General features: G+C 38.0%; 1 protein-coding gene across 3 annotated transcripts in view; it reads left to right on the forward strand.

Annotated features, from left to right (window-relative positions):
* Positions 1-23,377, forward strand: part of LOC126188248 (uncharacterized) — a 455,739-nt gene that overhangs the window by 326,552 nt on the left and 105,810 nt on the right. For all 3 annotated transcript variants that reach the window (XM_049929807.1, XM_049929809.1, XM_049929808.1), the window contains 2 exons: positions 20,678-20,809; positions 21,348-21,530. In XM_049929807.1, the coding sequence (XP_049785764.1) occupies positions 20,678-20,809; positions 21,348-21,530 (315 nt within the window). The remainder of the gene's footprint in view (positions 1-20,677; positions 20,810-21,347; positions 21,531-23,377) is intronic.

Consider the following 23,377-nt stretch of genomic DNA (forward strand, 5'->3'; position numbering starts at 1 on the left):
AGTGCTGAATTCAGACAGCAATTGAGATCACATATATTATTCTTCTGCTGACTGACCAGGTTTGCTTGTTATGTTTACTCACTTTGACTGTTCTCTGTTTACTTTGGTTGTCAAGTTGTATTCTGATTAATCAAGTGAATAAATCTTATAAACATGAATTCATGTGGGACCGTGTATATTTATGGCTGAAATGGTGATAGGTGCCTGTACTCCCAAATAGTTCCTGCACATAAAACACAAGACTTCTGTATAAGACGACACTTAGTGTGAAACAATTTATAGTACACATGTTTTTGTGGCAGTTTTTGGTAAATAAAAGTCACAATTTCAGATTTTTAGACTTCTGTATATGTTGATACTGTTGTAGTAATTCATTTTCTCCCAATTATCAACATCGATTTGTCCTCAATTCAGAACACTTCTTTTTTAAGCTTCCAGATACAGTTGATTGAAGTTAGCATAGGAATTATTAAAAAGGAAACATTGTCTGAATACTTGTTGCACTTCTAAAACAGACTTTTGTGTAAAGTTTTAATTTGTTGTTGTTAAATAATTTTCATAAAGGTAATACCATAGTTATGGCAACACATTCGGAAAGTCTTACCTCCAAGATTCATATTAAAAATCTTACAGTCCCAGGAAATGAATAACACTCTGTCATTTTTAGTCACACGTGTATTAGTAACCTACAGACTTTATGCCTGCTACTCAATGCCTGGCTGCCTTGAAATATTTCATGGTACTTCAAACGGTGATTCATCCCCCCTTTTCTAATATGACATTCCATTTTATTTTCTGAGACATCTCTGAAATATCTCAATCCCATGATTTTCTCTTTGCTGTCATTAAAATGATACACTGCAAGTGCTGAGTTTCACACAACTCCTTCTACTCACACCAAATTGAATTAGTTAAATGTGACTTCAGAAGCAAGTTTACATTCCTAAGAGTCTCAAGAAATAAACACTGTCATTTCCCATTTGTGTTGTAGATACCAGGTGTTAATTTGGACTTTTATGTTCGGACATGTGTTAGCTTTGCCTTGTTTTTCAGCCACAATAAGCCTTTTCTCTTCAACTGTCTGCATGTAGGATTGCATTCTGCCAACCCTGCAGCGATTCCAGTGCAGAGAGACAATGTGGTTATATGTGACCCAGTCAAAAGTTCTGGATCCATTCCAAGATTCTATTGTGCCTTGATGGGCAGATACCCTGGTAGTGGTAGGACACTAGCAGTGCCAATAATTAGTGATGATAGTACGCACTGGGTGGTTGTAGCATATATTTCAGTGTTCTCTGGTCTGCTTCCATAACATGGTCCATTATAGTGGGGTACACCTTCAAATACCATGAAAACTCACATGCATTATAAGCAGTACTAATCAAAACTTTAGGTCTATTATATCAGATGTGACCAGTGAATTACTGATAACCTCACTAAGCCAAAATTCAGTACATAAATTTAAATGGAAGTCTGTAGCCTACACTAAACGGAAAGACAGCAGCTCAAGTATACAAAGAAATGAAAGTGAATTTCTATTGATAGGTGATTCATTACTGAAAAATGTCCCTGTTACAGGATGCAAAGTTGATGTGCAACCTGGAATTAGAATGTGACAGCTAAACAACCATCTAAAAAATATGGAAAACTCAAAACAACATATTGCAGAAAATGAAGTTAAGCATAATTATAGTGGTGTGCTAATACATTTTGGGGCAAATTCGATAAAAATTAGCAGGGAAGAAGAAATCACCAATGACGCAAGAAACTTGATTTGTTCAGGTACAAGTCTCTATCCAGGTTCCCAGCTCATAATCAGTGATATAATAAAAAGAAAATCTGTTAGTGATAAATATGTCTGCAAAATAAACTGTGCCATAAAAGAACAGTGTGATACATTTGGAGTGGTGTTCATAGATCCAAATAATGAAAACTGCCTAGGAAAGGATGGACTGCACTTAAGTTGATTGAGGTCTTTAACATTAAACAGGATGTTTACAGACGTTTGCAAACTAATAAAAAACATGGGAAACTAAAATGACTTGATGGGGATTAAAAAGTGGATAAACCAGCAAAGAAATCAAAAAATAAGTAGCATCCAAACAATGAGGGAGAGCAGAATATAGACCTGAAAATTGATTTTTTAAATAAGGAATTGGCATTGAATGACTTTTCATCAGAGAAGAAATTTGACTTATTGTGTTTAAGTGAACATTGGGCCCCTGAAGATGAAATTCCGGTTTGTATGTTCGAAAATTGTAGTTTATTGAACAGTTACTGCCGAAGAGTTCACAAGAGAGATGGTGTAGCAATCTATGTTGGTAGATCAATCGATTGCAGCATTGGTTACTTAGATCTAAATTATTTATGTGAAGAACTGAATATGTAGTATGAAGCTAATAGTAGTATTTTCCAAAGGTGTTAGCAGTGTATTCTTAGAAAATTTGGGCATCCTTTTATGTGCACTGACTGAGAACAGATTGATGAACTATGACATAATAATAGATGGTGATGATAATTCTGATTTTGACATGTCAACTGATATGCGCAATGTTAACGATTTGAAAAAACATATTATGACAGTTCAATCTACAGTGTGTTAACTACAAACCTACTAGGGAACAAGCCTGCTTAGACGATATAGTTATTAATTTTAAATGTGCCCAGGCTCTGTGTGATGTAACAATGTTTCCCTTTTGTGACCACAAATCAGTGTCCTTAATATATGCTAACAGTATCAGTTCAGTCAGTCTTAGTGGTGACATGGCCAGTTCAAAAATGGTGATCACTAGGCCAGTGACCAATGTAAAAATTGACAAGTTCAGGAAAACTTTTGCAGATAGAGATTGGTTCTGCCAGAGAAATGAAGGTAATGCTTGTCTCTCAAATAATGAGTCACCTAAGATAAATTTTGAATATTTCTTTAACTCATTTCTGCAAATATTTAATGATAGTATTCCCATTAGAAAATATAAAGAAACAGACAGAGGTTGTAAAAAGAAGGTGTCAAAAAAGAAACACTGTCTGATATGAAAGATCATGTAATGATGCTGTTAGGTATATACAATAATACTGAGTCTGAAAATGCAAAATATTTGTATGTAAGATGGAGAAATAATTATAAAAAGGCAGTTGTTGAAGCAAAAAAGTCGCACAATGCCCAGTACATTGAGACATCTAACAATAAATGCAGATCTGCTTGGAATATCATATATAGTGTTACCAAAGAATCATATAAGGTCAAAATCAGTATCACTCCACAAGAGTTTAATAATTATTTTATTAAATCTGTGGAGGAAGTAAGCAATGGCATCAGAAAACCTGATACAATTCCACCAAAACTTTTAGAAAAAATTATCATAGGACACCCTACAATAATATCCTCACTTTCTATGAAGTTATGACCAATACTGTATTAAAAATAGTAAGGAACTTTAAGCCATCAGATAGTGCTGATATTTATGACATGTCTTGCAATTTGCTGGAGAAAATCATTGATTCCATTGTTTATCCACTGACTCATGTGTAAATAAATGTTTATCAGAGGGATATGTCCCAGAGGAGCTGAAATTATCTAGGGTAGTTCCTGTGTATAAAAAGGGTGACAAAGACAACCCTGCAAGTTTCAGCCCAGTATCAATAGTTCCAGTCGTGGCCGAAATAATAGAATATATCATTTACCATCAGTTGTCTGCTCATTTTGAAAAACTTGGCATATTTAATGTAGCACAGTATGGATTTAGAAAAAAATCATGAACAGTAGATGCAATAGACTCTGAAATTATATGTTCTTAAAGTGTTTCAGGAGAAGGGATTTGCTCAGGCCACTTTCTGTGACCTGAGTAAAGACTTTGACTCTGTAGGACATGACACACTTCTACAGAAACTCCATTATTATGGCATCAGGGATGATGGCCTAAAACTGCTAAAGTCTTATCTCCAAAACCGTAGGCAAGTTGTGTGTATTGGCACAGAAAAGTGTAGCCCTACCGAGAAACAAACTAAGGTGAGAGTACCGCAGTGATCTGTGTTGGGACCATTTTTGTTTTTGGTAATGATCAACGACCTACCCTCCTTTATAAGGTCCAATACAGTGCTATTTGCAGATGACACCTCCTTCCTAAACTATAACAATGATCTAAATAAGTTAAAAGATTCTGTTGACAATACACTTGCCCAAGTGTCATATTGGTTCAGATCAAATGGGTTTTCCTGCACAAGAGCTAAACACAAAACATATTTAGTCTAAAGGACAAAAGTCCTTTTAATGACCCCTGTCATACAAAGCTCATAGGGGTACACTTAGATGACAAACTGTCCTGGGAGCAACACATAAAATACATTAGTGTTAAATTATCCAGAGTAATTTATTTATGAAATTTGTACCAGCAGCTTATGTTAAAACATCTTATTTTGCATTTTTCAAAGTATTGTGTCATATGGACTCCCCTTCTCTGGGGAAACTCAAGCCATGTTCAAAACATATTAGTTCTACAGAAGAAAGCAATCAGAGACATTACATGTCTTAAGCATAAAGCACATTGCAAGCTGTTGTTCTCTGAATGTAAAATAACAAATGTTATAGCAATGTGGGGTAGCCACTCAGTCTGAGGTGCCCTGCCACAGTTTGTCTGGCTACCCTGTCGAAGGTTTGAGTCCTCTCTTGGGCGTGTGTGTGTGTGTTGTCCTTAGCAGAAGTCAACTGATGAGCAATTTTAGTTGACTTTTTATTCTGTAATCATCTATTTCAGTATCTGCTATTTTTGTATTTGTGTGCTGACTGAAAAGATGAATGTTTTATGATCTTCCACAGTGAAACAATTTTTGAAGACCGAATTCAGTACTTGGGTCTTCCATCTGTCACCTTCCATTTTAGAGACAGTATGGTCACTCAGTGACGAAATCAATTATTTTGATTTACCTACTGATTTTACATAAGTCCTAGACATGATGGTAGTTTTAGTCAGCTCAGATGCCAAAATTTTATTTTCAAATTTACTGAATGCTCCTTGCGTTGCTCCACTTAAGTTCAGGTTGGGCTTGTTCAGCTTTTACTTGTCAGCTAGACTTTGGCTTCACTTAAATCTGTTATGCAGCTCTCCTTGCTTTCATAATAACTTTTTAATGTGACTATTGAATCCCAGCAAGTCTTTCCAGTCCCTCACAATCTTGCTTGGCAGATATTAGTCTACGGTGTATTGTACAATGCTTATGAATTTTATCCATTTGTGCTTCACATCTTTGTCCTCAGAGCTCAATATTATATATTGATTACTCAGATACTCTGCAATTTGTTCCATGTCACTTTTTCTATATTTCTTAACTTTCCTTGGAACACACATAGCTGTTGACGATATCACAACATAATGATCACTGATGCCCTCTATGTTAACTGATTAAAAAAGTTCAGGTCTGTCAGTTACAAGGAAGCCCAAAAAGACATTGCTCTTATGTGTCAGTTCTCTATCAGCTCAAAGTAATTTTTACACAAGACATTCAGAGCAATCTCACATGTACCCCTGTCTCTGGCAACAGCTGTAATCACATGATTCCCCTATTCTATAGCTGGCAAGTTGAAGTGTCCCCTTATTACTGTAGCATGATCAGGATACATACTCATGATATTACCCAAGTTTTCTCTGAAGTGCTGTGCCAATATTGCTTCTGAGGCAGGTGGTCTATAATAGAATTTGATTACTATGTTTGACCCCCCTTTGATGCTTTACTCAAATTATTTCACATTCGGAATCTGTGATTACCTCACTAGTTATTATTGAGTTCTTTATAGCAATAAATACAGCACCATCATTGGCGCCTAACCTATCCTTCTGATATACACAGTCCAGTCACATTAATGTGACCACTACCTATGTTTGACATCAGCGTACAATAACTACTCACAAGATGGCAGGTGGCAGCACCAGCAGTGGAGGGTATATAAAGGATGTCTGGGGGGATGTGGAAAACAGTGCAAACACTGTTGTAAAGTGGAAACGAAGTGCTTTATCTGATGTTCAAAAGGGCATGATCGATGGCTTTTGGCCTAGTGTGGAAGCATTTCTGATATGGCTAAGTCTCTAGACTGTTCACGTGCTATTATGGTTATAGTATACCATGTATGGCAAAATGGGGCTATCCAAAACTGGTGGTGCACCATGGGCCATAGATGACAGGGGTGAACAATGGCTGTGGGGAAATGTAGGGGCAAATAGATGTGCAGCTGTTGAGCAACTGACAGCCCAGATGAACCAAGGGGCTACCAGCAGTGTCTCCTCAATGACCGTTCAGTGAACATTGCTCTGTATTCATCGGCAACAAAGACTGAACTTTGCACGCCAATACTACAACTGGACATCCACTGAGTGGTGACATGTGGCCTTTTCAGATGAATCACATTTTATGCTTCATCAGACAGATGTCCGTTGTCGTGTTCAGCTGTGCAACAGTCGGAAGGATCCGGGCCAGAGGAGGGAGTGCTATGGTCTGGGAAATGTTTTCGTGGCATTCCCTGGGTGATTTTGTCATTGTGTAAGGCACATTGTATCAATACAAGTATGCATCTATTCTTGGGGACCATAACCACTGCTACATGCAATTTGGTTTTTCCTTGGCATGATGGCATCTACCAGCAGGACAATGCAATGTGTCATACAGCTCACAGTGTACATGATTTGTAGAGCACCAGAATGAATTTACCATATTCCCCTGGCCACCGAATTTTCCAGATTTAAAACCAATCAAGAGTCTGTGGGAGCCCCTCAGTCAAGCTGTTCATGCCATGGATCCTCAGCCGAGAATCCTAACACAGCTGGCCATGGCACTGACATTGACATAGATCCACATTTCTGTTAGTACCTTCCAGAACCTCACTGATTCTTTTTCTACATATTCTAGCTGCAAAAGGTGGTAACTCAAGCTTTTGACAGGTGGTCATTTCTGTTCCTAATGCCCTGGAGGTATAATTATCTTCAATAAGTGGTGTTAATTCTGGGATCTTACCATGGAAGCTCCTACAGTTTACTGATACCACATTAACATTTTCTTTTTCTATTCTGCAAAGACAAAGTACTTCTCTGATAGTAATGTGGCCGATCTAACAATTTTGGCAAGCAGTTCATTATTGACACTAAGGGAGGATTCCTCGAACATAAAAAAAAATCATAATTGTCATTGGTAAGGAAAAAAGTCAAACACTGGATGTGTTTAGTTTTCTCTGAAAATCGTCAGTGCAGACTATAAAGAGCAATAAGTTGTTTCTAATCCATGTCCAAGTGAAACGTATGCCATTAAGCTAGAAGTTAATTTTTTTTTTAAACGACATACATAAATGATGATTAAGGTTGTCACCTCAGCTTAAGATATGATGGCTTGTATTTATATTAGCATTGAAGTAGAAAAAGAAATAAGTTGCTGGGACCCATTAGAATTTCAGTAATCTAAAACTCTCCTGCAACACAGTCCAAGGCATCTGTTGAGAGAATTAATTGTTTACTTTGAGTGTATGCCACTACGCATAGAGATGACTACAGTTTACATGATAAAAGCCATGTCTCATTCCATCATGTAGTTAAAACTAATGCCCTTCTTTTTTTAGTTGGTTAAATTGATAAGCAGTGTCTTTGGTTCAGGTTATAAATTTAAAGTAATAATTACCCGGTCAAAAGAAAAAAGATAACAAATATTGGAGTTCCTTCAAATTCTTGAGTTTGGGTTGTTTGTTTTATGCAGTAGAATGTTGTTGCAAAGGCTTGGTTCAAACCACATTATTGATGTGACCAAAATACTTAACATTTTCTTGGAGAAGCTTGCTTTTGGTGCTGCATTTGAGGCTCATTTCTTTAAGTTTTGTGAATAGAAGGACTTTTAGACTGGCTAAGTCCTAATGTCTGTCGGCACCCATTATCATAAAATCATGAAATAGTTTGGTGACAAGTTGAGCTATAACTGCATCCAAATGCAGAAGCACCTCTTGCTGTTTAATTCAGCTACTATTCCTCACAAAGAGGAACAGTGTACAATTCAATGCTTGATCACCCATAACATACTTAAAATCCCTGTAGAAGTGAAGAGTGACATCACTTTAGATGGTAAAAGTCATAACCATTCCGTCACATAGTTAAAACTAATGCACTTCTTCTTCAGCTGGTTAAATGTCAGCTCACATATGATGAGAATGGTGAAGGAAACTGGCTATGATATTTTGAAAGGAACCATATGGCATCTGACTTAATCAATTAAAGCAAACTGTGGAAAACCAAAAGCCAGATGCTCAGCAATGGATTTGAACCCGCCTCTCTTAAATGTGTGTCTAGTGCATCAGTCCCTGCACCACCGTGACTACAGATTTAATATGACATACTCGTCCAGTCGTGCCAAAATTTAGGAATTACAACCTGTTTCAATGATAGGCAGGTTTCTTAATTATTGACGAAACCTCACATAAGTGAAAGAGGCCATATGAAGTGTGGAACAGATTATGTCAGACACTATGTTAACACCACCTTTGATTGTGAAACTAAATACAAAATAAACATGTAGATCAAATATATTTTGACAGATAGTATGATTTATTACCAAAATCAGAATTTTGTGAGTAACTATGTGGTTTTTTGTTCAATATTGAATTGCTCTGTTATTGGAATAGGATAATTTATAGCTCAATAATCAGTGATGTGCTGGCAGCACTAACACCTGTAGATTTGTAGATTTTTGAGAGATACAAATGAGCCTGTATCGATTTTGAATTGAATTGGCAGCATTTGTATATACAATATAAGAAACGCATTCTAAGTATGATTTTCCTGGTTTTGTCTATCATCACACTGTCTCTATTACTATATATGATAGAGCTATCCAATGATTACAAATTATAGCCACATGACCTCATTTAAACATTACGCTCTTGTATCCTGCTGGAGAAAGCAATACATCCTTCCCCCTGTCTATAAGCAACCTAAACACTTTGGTAGGCTGTGACAGTTGTATCTGTTCAGCGTTGAAGAATAATTTGAGGTGGAGGACTTTATTGCAACTGGCAGTGCACAATAATGCCATATGAAATGATAATGGCATTGATCATGAGTGGTTCTGTGATATTGATCAAATAACTGGAACTCCAGAGATTTCAGGGAATACCTGATTGTGTGAATACTTTGAATGACGATGAGACTGTTAAGACTACTTTTGCCATGAGATCCTCTAGTTTCAGAATCTCACAATGAATTTCCTCACTGAGGATAAAATAGACAATGAGATTGAATATGAACAAGTCTGGTCAAAACAATTACACTGAGATTTTGAACGTGTGGCCCTTGTCACTCACAACTACACGTATTGGTGACTCATGGCTGTTAAGATTACGTGCCTGCTTTTGCTGGTGTTGAAACACTAGTCTGCCTTGATTGATGTGGCTTTTTTATGTATGTACTAAAGTGCACATCATTTACGACAGTGGCCGAGTTTAGGTTCGTTCTGCACATCTGACGTTGCCAGAGCTCGACTGCAGTGCAGAGCACGGACGAGTGTTTTCAGTTTTAGAAACGTTCAGTCATAAATAAAGCAATTGAACAAAAGCAATGTCTTGATAGCAGACTTTCTTTTATAGAAAGTTTGTAAAAAGCGTTCTTTATACCAATTGCTTCATATTCTATTAATTAATTAAACCAAACAAGCAATAAGCCTCCTAATTCAGGTGATAGCAAGAAAAGGTGTTTGTATCATTCTCACTAACCACTTTTTCACAATAAAGAACAGTGGTAATTGTTTATTACCTATTGTACTTCGATGAAACATGAGTAATTCATAGTCATACCAACAGTGTTTGTCGGTATTTTGCGTCATATTATAAAGTCCTCCGGAAGGTATATTGGGTGACGAGCTGCGTTAGCGTAATGCTTAAAGCGTTTGGTTGCTAAGCGAAAGATTCTAAGTTCAAACCTTGTTTGATGCTTAAAATTTTCTTTATTTAAAAACAATATCGAAGTGTCTTACTTCATGAATTTTATTCGTTTGAATGTAATTTTTTGAAATTTCTAGTGGCAACTAAAATTGTCCAATCGGAAAGTATATGCTATGGACTTTTACCTCTGCAAACTCACCAAAATTTCGTGCAATGGTTTACTACATCTAATGCTGCACATTAACTGCGTTGAACATCGAAACAAAATTAAGTCATTTATGGGAGGAAGGTATCAGTCAAGAAGATGTGTAAAAATCAATTTTTTTGGGCCAAATAGTTTTTGTGAAATCGTATGATAAAGTATGTCAAAGCAAACGAAACACCATGTGTCTGCACAGGCGAGCAGTGTAGTGATGACGAAATCGTGCACAGCATGGAATGCGGGGAGCACGTCTCTATAGCAGCAAAAGGGTTAATGCGGGCGTGGTGGCTTTACTTCATAAACTGCACACTCCCCCCTTAACGTAAGTTTGTGAATTATACTATGGCAATGCTTCTCTTGGCGCGTGCAATTGGCAACGCAGCAATCTCCCGCGTCTGGGCGGGCATGCGCAAACCGCCAAGATAAAAGAATTTACCTATAGGAGTGGAACAGGACACAAATTTCACCAAATTATGAGACCAGCTTTGTTAAGAGGGCCAAAATTTTCTGATACTGGAATAACCACTTGAGGTCTATAGAATATTCTCGTGGTAGGAGCTCAGTGTGCTCATGAATACAGACCATAAGGTGTGGATTTTGAAGGCAAAAAGCACTGGCTGTCGTAAGTCAGAAAAATCTCCCAGAGTTTCTTCAGCAACTTTACATTCTCTTAAATGCAGTGCTTTGTCCGTAAGCCATGACTCTGGGCAAAACAAGAAATGATTGCTGTGTTTGTATATGGAGACACTTGTGTGAAAGGATAGAATCTTCAGTCATAGACGAATAATTGGATTTCACATTAGTTGTGACATGTTTTCATGGACAACACACTGGGGTGTAATGTAGAAAAGCTGCATCAGTGCACAGGGAAAAATATCCAGACATCATGGTAACTGGACAAGATTTCTCAGTGTCTACCTCTACATTTAGGTACATACTCGGCAAGCCACCATGTGGTGTGTGGTGGAGGGTAGCCTGTACCGCTACTAGTAATTTCCTTTCCTGTTCTACTTATAAATAGAGTGAGAGAAAACTGGCTTTATGCCTCCATACAAGCCTTAATTCCTCATATCTTATGTCTATGGTCCTTATGCAAAATGTATGTCAGTGACAGTGCAATTGTTCTGCTGTCAGCTTTAAATGTCAGTTTTCTAAATTTTCTCAATGATGTTCCTCACAAAGAATGTTGCTTTCCCTCCAGGGATTCCCATTTGAGTTCTTGAAGTGTCTTCGTAATACTTGTGTGCTGTTTGAACCTACCAGTAACAAATCTATTATCCCACTTCTGAATTGCTTTGATGTCTTCCTTTAATGCTACCGTTTGCAGATCCCAAACACTTGAGCAGTACTCAGGAATGGTTCGCAGTTGTGTCCTATGTGCAGTCTCCTTTACAGATGAAGCACACTTTCCTACAATTCTCTCAATAAATCGGCATTGACCATTTGATCTTCCCTATTGTAATCCGTACATGCTCATTCTGTTTCATATTGCTTTGCAACAATCCTCCTAGATGTTTAATCAGTGTGAATGTGTCAAGCAGCACACTACTAATGATGTATCTGAAAATTATGGGTTTGTTTCTTCTACTCATCTGCATTAACTTACTTTTTTTTTTACATTTAGTGCTAGCTGCCATTCATCACACCTACTAGAAACTTTGTCAAAGTCATCATGTATCCTCCTACAGTAACTCAATGATGACACCTTCCCATACACCACAGCATCACCAACAAACAGCCACAGATTGTTGCTCACTGTTCACCATATCATTTATGTATACAGAAAATAACAGCAGTTGTATTACGCTTCAGTAGGACACTCCTAAGTATAGTCTTGTCTTTGATGAATGCTCCCCATGGAAGACAGTGCTCTGGGTTCTGTTATTTAAGAAGTTTTTGAGCCACTCACATATCTGGGAACCTATTCCAAATGCTTGTTCCTTGTTCATTAATTGTCTGCGATGGGGCTCTGTGTCAAATGCTTTTCAGAAATATAGGAATATGGATTATGCTGGGGTTGCCCTTCATACATAGTTTACAGAATATCATGTGAAAGGAGTGCAAGCTGAGTTTTGCACAAGCAATGAATTCTAAAACCATGTTGATTCGTGGACAGAAGCTTTTCCATCTCAAGGAAATTCATTGTGGACAGAGAAAAATATCCAGACATTGTGGTAATTGGAAAAGATTTCTCAGTGTCTATCTCTACATCTAAGTACATACTCTGCAAGCCACCATGCGTTTCAAGAATTTTCCAGCAAACTGATGTTAAGAATATTGGTCTGTAATTTTGCAGGTCCATTCTTGTACCCTTTTTATAGACAGGAGTCATCTGTACTTTTAATCAATCACTTGGATCATTGTGCTGGGTGAGAGATTTGTGATAAATGCAAGTTAAGTAAGAGGCCAGTACTGTTGAGTACTCTATGTAAAACTGAATTGGGATTCTATCTGGACCCAGCAATTTATTTGCTTTCAACTCTTTCAATTGTTTCTCTATGGCAGGGATGCTTATTACTATGTTCTCTATATGAGAGCCTGTGTGATGGTCAAATGATAGTTTGTTTGTATGATTCTCCTGTATGAATAATTTATTAAATGCGAAATGTAAAACTTTGGCTTTTATTTTGCTGTTGTCTTCTATTGCCACTTCAGACTGGTCAATGACTGATTGGATAGAAGCCTTAGACCCACTTAGTGATTTTACATAGGACCAGAATTTACTTGATTTCTTGGCAATACCTTTTACTAAGGTATGATGGTGGCAGCTGTTGTATGCTTTGCGCATTGATATTTTTACAGACACAAGATTTCTATTAACTGTTGCCTGTTGTCATCTGCGCATTCTCATGTGAACTGAGAGTGCAACAGTGTTTGCTTGCCTGGTATTTTCTGAATTTCATTTTTGAACAACAGTGGGTCCTTTCTATCTGTAATTCATTTACTTGTCACACACTTCTCCAGAGAAAGATTTACAATCAGTCTAAACTTTGTCCATAATTCCTCAAGATCCATTACACTGGAACTAAATAATATGAATTTAGCACCTACGTATGATGATAACAACTGCTTATCTACTCATTCTAGCAAAAATACTATCCTAGCCTGGAATGATTTATTGGCTTTAGTAAACAAAGTTGCTATAATGACATCATGGTCACTAATCCCTGTCTCTATAGTGATGCTGTTGATAAAGTCAGGCCTGTTAATACTAAAGGGTCTAAAATATTTTCATTGCATGTGGGATGCTGAACAATCTACGAGGGTCACTCCAAAGGAAATGCACACTATTTTTGTAAAAATACAGTTTTCATTCTGCATGTGTGAAAGTTTTACAGTGTGTAGATACATCCTTCCCACTTGTTTTCAAACTTAGTTAATCTGTTCCAGTGAGTGACGGAGTCACCCAAGAAAAAAAATTCAAAACCAAACCTTCTGCTGGAAAAGTTATGGCTACGGTGTTTTTCGATTCTGAAGGACTTTTGCTTGTGGACATCATGCCAAGTGGAACCACCATAAATTCTGATGCATATGTGATGACAATGCAATGCAATGCAATAAATGAAGCAGGCAAAAAGGAGTACAAACGTCTCAGAAATGAGATTGACAGGAAGTGCAAAACGGCTAAGCAGGGATGGCTAGAGGGCAAATGTAAGGATGTAGAGGCTTATCTCACTAGGGGTAAGATAGATACTGCCTACAGGAATATTAAAGAGACCTTTGGAGAAAAGAGAACCACTTGTATGAATACCAAGAGCTCAGATGGAAAACCAGTTCTAAGCAAAGAAGGGAAAGCAGAAAGGTGGAAGGAGTATATAGAGGGTCTATACAAGGGTGATGTACTTGAGGACAGTATTATGGAAATGGAAGAGGATGTAGATGAAGATGAAATGGAAGATATGATACTGCGCGAAGAGTTTGACAGAGCACTGAAAGACCTGAGTTGAAACAAGGCCCCAGGAGTAGACAACATTCCATTAGAACTGCTGACCGCCTTGGGAGAGCCAGTCCTGACAAAACTCTACCATCTGGTGAGCAAGATGTATGAGACCAGCGAAATACCATCAGACTTCTAGAAGAATATAATAATTCCAATCCCAAAGAAAGCAGGTGTTGACAGATGTGAAAATTACCGAACTATCAGTTTAATAAATCACAGCTGCAAAATACTAACACGAATTCTTTACAGACGAATGGAAAAACTGGTAGAAGTGGACCTCAGGGAAGATCAGTTTGGATTCTGTAGAAATATTGGAACACGTGAGGCAATACTGACCTTACGACTCACCTTAGAAGAAAGATTAAGGAAAGGCAAACCTATGTTTCTAGCATTTGTAGACTTAGAGAAAGCTTTTGACAATGTGCATATGTGACGACAATGCAATGCAATGCGATAAATGAAGCAGGCAAAGGTGGCAGGAGTAAAATACAGGGAGCGAAAGGCTATTTACAATTTGTACAGAAACCAGATGGCAGTTATAAGAGCCGAGGGACATGAAAGGGAAGCAGTCTTGAGCAAGCAGTAAAGGAAACAAAAGAAAAATTTGGAGTAGGTATTAAAATCCATGGAGAACAAATAAAAACTTTGAGGTTCGCCGATGACATTGTAATTCTGTCAGAGACAGCAAAGGACTTGGAAGAGCAGTTGAACGGAATGGATAGTGTCTTGAAAGGAGGGTATAAGATGAACATCAACAAAAGCAAAATGAGGATAATGGAATGTAGTCAAATTAAGTCTGGTGATGCTAGGGGAATTAGATTAGGAAATGAGACACTTAAAGTAGTAAAGGAGTTTTGCTATTTGGGGAGCAAAATAACTGATGATGGTCAAAGTAGAGAAGATATAAAATGTAGATTGGCAATGGCAAGGAAAGCATTTCTGAAGAAGAGGAATTTGTTAACATCGAGTATAGATTTAAGTGTCAGGAAGTTGTTTCTGAAAGTATTTGTATGGAGTGTAGCCATGTATGGAAGGGAAACGTGGACGGTAAATAGTTTGGACAAGAAGAGAATAGAAGCTTTCGAAATGTGGTGCTACAGAAGAATGCTGAAGATTAGATGGGTAGATCACATAACTAATGAGGAGGTATTAGATGGGTAGATCACATAACTAATGAGGAGGTATTGAATAGGATTGGGGAGAAGAGGAGTTTGTGGCACAACTTGACTAGAAGAAGGGATCAGTTGGTAGGACATGTTCTGAGGCATCAAGGGATCACCAATTTAGTATTGGGGGCAGCGTGGAGGGTAAAAATCGTAGAGGGAGACCAAGAGATGAATACACTAAGCAGATTCAGAAGGATGTAGGTTGCAGTAGGTACTGGGAGATGAAGAATCTTGCACAGGATAGAGTAGCATGGAGAGCTGCATCAAACCAGTCTCGGGACTGAAGACCAGAACAACAACAACATGTGATGACACTGAAGAAACTTGAAGCTCGACTGAGTCATGTTTGACCACATCAGCAAAAGCAGGATCTTTTACTGTTGCATGACAATGCATGGCCACATGTCAATCAAAAAACCATGGAAGCGATCACAAAACCCGGATGGACAACACTGAAACATCCGCCTTACAGTCGTGACCTGGCTCCATGTGACTATCGTCTCTTTGGGAAACTGAAAGGCTCTCTTCGTGGAACAATGTTTGAAGATGATGACTCCCTTGTGCACGTTGCCAAACAGTGGCTCCAACAGGTTGGTCCAGAATTTTACCGTGCAGGTATACAGGCGCTGGTTCCAAGATGGCATAAGGCAATTGAGAGGGATGAAAATTATGTGGATAAATGAAAATATTGTTCCTAAATGATGTAACTACATGCTGTAAGACTTTCAGACAGATAGAATAAAAGATGGAGTTTAAAAAAAATAGTGTGCATTTCTTTTGGATTGACCCTCGTACTCAAGACAGTTTTGGGGAAATGTGTTCCAATGTACTTTACAAGATTGTCTGTCTGTTCCCCCTGGCAGTGAATCAGTAGAAATCCCAGTCTATACCCAAGAGGTTACAGTTGCTTCTATTGCTTCTAACTAATATTTTGTGATCTGAGTATTTCCTCACTACTGAGAGTAGACTATCTGTGAATGACTCTAAGACTGTCACAGCAGAGTTTGGTGGCTGGTAAAAAATCCAACAATTAACTTGATTTCAGCTAGACCTGTTATACATGATCAAATAACTTCACTGTCACACTGAAATTTGACTTCATTATGAAAAGAATAGAATGTTACTCACCATGTAGTGGAGATGTTGAGTGACAGACAGGCACAACAAAAAGACTGCTAAACAATTGAGCTTCCAGTCAAAAGGCCTTTTAAAGTAGACAACACACACACACACACACACACATATTCACACAAACACAAGTTACACACTCATGACCACTGTCTCTGACCGCCAAGGCTGAATCCAATGTTACTGACCAGAGACAGTGGTCATATGTGTGAGTTATGCTTCATATATATATATATATATATATATATATATATATATATATATATATGTGTGTGTGTGTGTGTGTTTTATTGTGTTGTCAACTTTAGAAGAAGGTCTTTTGGGCAAAATCTCACTTATTTAGCAGTCATTTTGTTGTGCTTGTCGGTGAGCCAACATCTCGACTATATGGTATGTAGCAGTTTATACTTTCCATGATATTGTCATTATCCCATGCTGTATATTCCATTGTTTGAAATTTGACTTTAATAATGACAATACTTTTTTTGTCAACTGCAATCAACACGCCCCCTCCTATGGCCTCTAACTGTATTTTTTATATACATTTCCTGAACTGCTAAGTATCTCAGAGATTTCTACTTCCTGTTAGAGCCAGCTCTGGGTCCCAAGAATAATTTGAGCATGAGAAATTTCCTGGAGGGCAGCAAATTGGGGAAATTTGCTATGAATACTTCGACAACCTAGAGATAAAAGTTTGACAGTCAATGTGTTACTATGCAGAATGCAGTCTGATTTTACTATCTGCATGTCATCTGGCGAGTTTTCATCAGACTGCGTCAAACTACTGCCTAAACTAACAGAACCCCCATATGCACTCCACAAGTAGTCTGCTATGTGAGTAGCTGCTTCCTTTGTGTAGTACAGTCCTGACCATCAAGGGGCATTGTACACTGATGCAGGTCCATAAAGCTGTAGCCAAGACTGTCACAGAATTGATGAAGCCTTTGGTTTAGACCCTCCACTCAGCTCCAAACCAAAGGACCCCAATTAACTCTGAGAACATTGCCATAAATTGTGAGCTTTGCTTGCATCCTGCATGCAATGACAGGAGTGCTCATCACCTCTGGCAGCCTCCTGTATTAACTGAGAATGGCTTCAGAATCCAAGCGACAGGCATAATTAGGGCCAATGTGAGCGACAATTTGCAGATGAACGCAACCTGCACACTCAGTAGCCACAAGCAATGCCACCACCGGATCTCAGATGAGGCTCCATGTCAGACATATCGAGTGCACATTGGCTTTCATTCCGACTATGAATTCTATTTCCCTAAAGGGCTCCATAATGCACCTAGCATCGGTGTTCCTGATAGCTAGCAAACTCCTGATCCTGTGTGCTACTCAGACCCTTCTGAAGACCACCTGTTCACTCACAGGGAAAACAGGCAAGACCACATGGCCAGTCTCCACATTGGCCCTTCGCTTCAAGCAATATGCATGTGTTACCACCTCAGCAGCAGAGCCGATTGGTGAGACGGGTGACACCTGAGACCCTGTGCAACATACCAGTGTTTCCACCAGTACTACACTTCTAGACAGCAGCATGACTGACCATAGCCAAAAGCATATTCAGCTGTTTGTGAACTGCGGCCAGCACCTCCTGCATCTGCATACAGCATGCACACATACTACCCATCTTAGTATTACTAACTTAAGAATTTACTATAGTAGCACAGACAGATGCCTAGCCTAGATATGCAACTTGCTGCCCTCCCAATGTGTTACCAATGGAGGCTGATGCCTTATGAACTTTTATCTACCTGTTCAGAAGTAACGACAGCAGTGCTACAGACCGCCTGACCCTACACTTTACAGTTAAGAAAAATGCAAAATTACATCTTTCAAACAGAAAAACGTGCATGGAGTTTAAAAAACGTGCTATTAAGAAAACATAAAAAAACTAAGTACATAACTTTCCAGGACTCTGACTCAGTGCATCATCATGGTAATGTGAAGAGATTTCTCAGCAACAATATATACATGTGCTAGAGTGAGTCATTAAAGCCACTGATTAACTATTTGTGTATTAGAGGCAATACCTAATTGTTTGAAAGATTTGCAAATAACAAGCATCCCAGTTTTGAAGAATTGTTTATGGTACATGCTATGAGATCAACAGGTACACTTCCTATCACCCACAGAATGTCCAACACAAATGTGTACTTTCATCATGAAAGGTAAAGAAATGTTTTTGTTTGTTCCTCCACTCATTCCTGTTTTAATTACTCTTAAGCTTCACACTTACGATGTTTACTTTCTTGTGTAAAATTATTATCTGTGCTGCCTGGAAATGGTTTAGGGACATGTTGTTGATGAATTAGTTTATAAATTATGAATGTCCATTAAACATATCAACAAACCAGATTATGCTTTGGGCTTTTCTATTAGGCTCTGAGAGGATAAATGGTCTCTACAGATACACTATGTGATCAAAAGTATCCACACACCTTGCTGAAAATGACTTACAAGTTTGTGGCACCCTCCATCGATAATGCTGGAATTCAATATGGTATTGGCCTTGACGAAAACTTCCACTCTCGCAGCCATACATTCAATTAGGTGCTGGAAGGTTTCTTGGGGAATGGCAGCCCATTGTTCGTGGAGTGCTGCACTGAGGAGAGGTATCAATGTTGGTCAGTGAGGCCTGGCATGAGGTCAGCGCTCCAAAACATCCAAAAGGTGTTCTACAGGATTCAGATTAGGACTCCGTACAGGCCAGTCCATTAAAGGGATGTTATTGTCATGTAACCAATCTGCCACAGGCCGTGCCTTATGAACACGTGCTCAATCATGTTGAAAGATGCAATCACCATCCCCGAATTGCCCTTCAACAGTTGGAAGCAAGAAGGCACTTAAAACATCAATGTAGGCCTGTGCAGGCTGGCAGGTGACGTTCACCGGGAATTCGCCATACCCACACCCTGCCAATGGATCACCACATTGTGTACTTTGATTTTACACTCCACACAATGTTTTTCTACTGTTCAATTATCCAATGTTTACACTTCTTACACCAAGCAAGGCATCGTTTGGCATTTACCAGCATGATGTGTGGCTTATGAGCAGCCAGTTGACCATGAAATGCAAGTTTTCTCACCCTCCGCCTAATAGTCATAATACTTGCAGTGGCTCTTGTTGCAGTTTGGAATTTCCGTGTGATGGTCTGGATAGATGTCTGTCTATTACACATTATGACCCTCTTCAATTGTCAGCACTTGTACGCTTTTGTGCTGTACGTGTCCCTTCATGTTTCCATTTCACTATCACATCGGAAACAGTGAACCTAGGGATGTTTAGGAGTATGGAAATCTCGCCTACAGACGTATGACACAAGTGACACCCAATCACCTGACCACGTTCAAAATCCGCGAGGTCTGCGGAGCGGTCCATTCTGCTCTCTCACGATGTCTAATGACTACTGAGGTCACTGATATGGATTACCTGGCGGTAGGTGGCAGCACAATGCACCTAATATGAAAAACGTATGTTTTTGGGGGTGTCCGGACACTTTTGATCACATAGTGTGTAAATTGTTCAAAGATAAAAACGTATTTGAAGTAAAAATATCAGAGCTGCAGTATATGGGCAAGGAAAGAATTGAGTTGAATTAATCATAAAATAGACTCACAGGGACTTGAAAAAGTAAGTAAATTAATTTATAATGGAAATGGATAGTGGATTTACTGTCATGTGAACAGAAACCAAGCTACTCTCTTTTTAAGAGGGCTACTAGTGTATTATTTCTTTTTGCTAAAACAAGAACCATGTACGTCAGTGTCACATTTACATATATGATGAGCAAACCATAGTTGCAACATAATAGATGAGTGAATTTGGCTCTGATGGTAATTTTGCATTAATTATATTTTTATTATATCTTGAAGAAATTTATTAAATTTAAATCATAGTGTGCAGACTATACAGCCTATTCAGTGACAATGTGATGCTGCAATTGACCAAGGGTAGACAGAAATCTTTAGTTCCGAAGGAAATTGTAATGCATTCTTGCATACTGGACCAACAGAAAAAAATCTATACTGCTGCTAGTGTCTCTGTTTGCTGAGTTGTAAACTATGTCAGTAACTACTGTTTGATGACCTTTCTCTCCTCTGTTGTCACTTATCATAGTTTACATATTTGCTATTCAGTATGTCTTCTACATCTGTGCTATGGTCTGCATACTTTTTTTTTTTTTCGGTTTCAGTCAACGTGTTACTCACTCTTATGTTTTACTGACAAACATTATGATGTCATGTAAATCAAAATAAAAGATTAATATCCATTGTTCTTAGAGGTATATATTCATGTATATTATGAAATAAACAGAAATGTTACTATGTTCAGGTAATTTACTCGACGAAACTGATGTGCTGGATTGGATGCTAGATCAAAAAAATGATGAAAGTATTGAGGAAGTGAACCGTGACAAGTTGTTCAAGTACATTGAAACAAAGGAGTTCCTTGCAGTGATTTTTTGTAAGTTGTCTTAAATTTCTGATAGATTTTTGTTGCATATATAAATAGTGTGCACCTAATAGTGTGGCCTGTGTCAGATGAGTTCATAATTTCTTCAATCATAGGAAACAATATGTGCAATAAACCACCTTACATAATTAAAAACTATAGAAAAAGTATTTTCAAGTGTACACACACACACACACACACACACACACACACACACACACACACACACAGAAAAGGGGGGGGGGAGAGAGAGAGAGAGAGAGAGAGAGAGAGAGAGAGAGAGAGAGAGAGAGAGAGCTATTGCGTGTTGTTGTTTATGTGCCTCCATGTCCCTCCCTGTTCCTCAAACACTCTACGACACCGTGTGTTGTTATATTTACACACTCTATTGTTTTTTATTTGCATAATTACTAAATGCTGGATGACAAAATCTTTATTTTTACTAATATTCAACAAATTTTGAAGAAAATATCAGCTATCTTGTATACAATAATTTATTGTCTATTAAGCAGAGTGATTTTGTGTTTATTCTGGAATTTTGGAAGTTCAGATACTGAGGACAACCCAATATCTCCAAGAGTTCTGCGCCATATGGAATTAATTGATGATGAAGCTGCTGAATACGGAATCAAAATAGTAAAGTGTAAAGACCGTTTGATGGCGAAGAAATATGGTTATCGAAACCCACCTGGTATAACATACTTCCGCAAGGGAAAGTATATAAACTATGATGGTAAGTTTTTTCTCCATCCAAGTCTTATGTCACTTCATACACTAACCGATATTACCGAAGTTGGAGCATTGTGGCCTTCATAGTTTAAATAGGCAAGTCCTGCCCTCAAAATTACAAATATTTGACAAATAAAAACATTTGCAGTTAAATGAGCAAAACACAAAGTTAGTGATTACATAGTAAGCAAATTGGACAGGGACTACTTGGAGAGCACATAAATTGTTCTTTGTACTAGTGCACATCAACTCGCCATCAGTGGAGTGCATGAGCAGCCACACCAGTGATATATTTGTGATGGTAAATGAGTTGATAAACAACCCTTAAATCCATACCAGTTTTATGGCTCTATGAAGATTGAAATATTGCTGCTAAACCTGAGATACAACAAGCTGCCATTGGAAAATGAAAGAGAGTGAATGATATTGCACTAAAGTTTTAACTAGACATAACTTACATTAGCCACACCAAAATGTTAGCTATACTGTAAATGAGTCACAAATGATAATTCTAGAGGTGAACATCAGAGCTCATTTTTTAACAGTGCTCTAACAACTGGAATGACTTACTTGAAACAACATCTGAAACCACTGAATGAGTTTTGAACACTGATACAGTCCTGTGATTCTTTGATTTCTTTGCTTTTATTTCAAAGGTATGTATATATTTCTGAGCCCAGTTCTAGGAATTTGAATGGACTATATACTAATGTGTGCAGAATACCTTCCTTTAATATAATCTCCACATTGAATGGACTATATAGTAATGTATGCAGAATACCTTACTTTAACGTAATCTCCACATCTTGAAGAAATGTATACTGGAGGTCAGTTGCAGAAGACTTTATGTTAGGTTGAGGGAATATGGATGGTAGAATTTGAATATATGGTGAAGAGCAAACTCCCAACTATGAATTCCAAACAGAGAAAATGCAACTGAAGAAGGAACCATGGTTATGAATACTATATTCCAGAAAATGCTTCACAACAGTGTATTATGCAAATTGCCCGCATAGACTCCCTGTCTGTAACTATTCGTACATATTATTTATTATGCTAGTATGCACATTGTCTGCTATATAACATGAATTGTCTCTCATTTCTGTTTCACTTTGCTGGGCTAGATCATGCCATTGATAGTGCTAGAACATACAGTGGCAAAATTATCCTTACAAGAAGATTTTCAGTGGGAGTACCTATATAGATGTAAAGCAGATGGTATAAAAATGGACTCAGAACGTGCGTGTTTTGTCCGAATATCATACTGATTGAACAATCAATGAAAAGTTTTTTTCAGCAATATGAGAAATATGTGTATAGTATGAGAAACCAATAGCCTTGATAGAAAAGTTGATCAACACATTTTGAGGTGTTTTTCTTTTTGTGAGTTGATTTTAAGGGATTGGTTTATTGTGAGATGCCAAGTCTTTTCTCATTCCCTGTACTAACAGTTGCCTTCTTTACTGAATTTCCTGGTCACCATCATGTTTTCTCTTGATGTTATGGTCCTGCTATGCAGTGCCATGATTTTTGACCGCTAACTTCTTTTCCAATTGCGGAGGGGTGAAGGCTATAAGAAAGCTTGTCAATTTAAAAAACTCACTATGAAGTCACAAAACACAGTTTCCATAATTCTTCTATATTCAGATAAGTTCTCAAGTCACAACCATGGATAATTAACAAAACTTTCCAGACAACATGTTCATACATGATGCTTCAATGCTTGACTGATACCATAAGTTCATACTTAACTCAAGATACAATGGCATAGAATCTAATATAACAATATTGATTTTTCTTTAGTGCTCTGTCATTGTCATTAGCCCCCTTTCTTCTTTGGAGTCCACAGCA

The sequence above is a fragment of the Schistocerca cancellata genome, chromosome 5 (genome assembly GCF_023864275.1).
Source record: "Schistocerca cancellata isolate TAMUIC-IGC-003103 chromosome 5, iqSchCanc2.1, whole genome shotgun sequence".
NCBI classification, from domain to species: domain Eukaryota; kingdom Metazoa; phylum Arthropoda; class Insecta; order Orthoptera; family Acrididae; genus Schistocerca; species Schistocerca cancellata.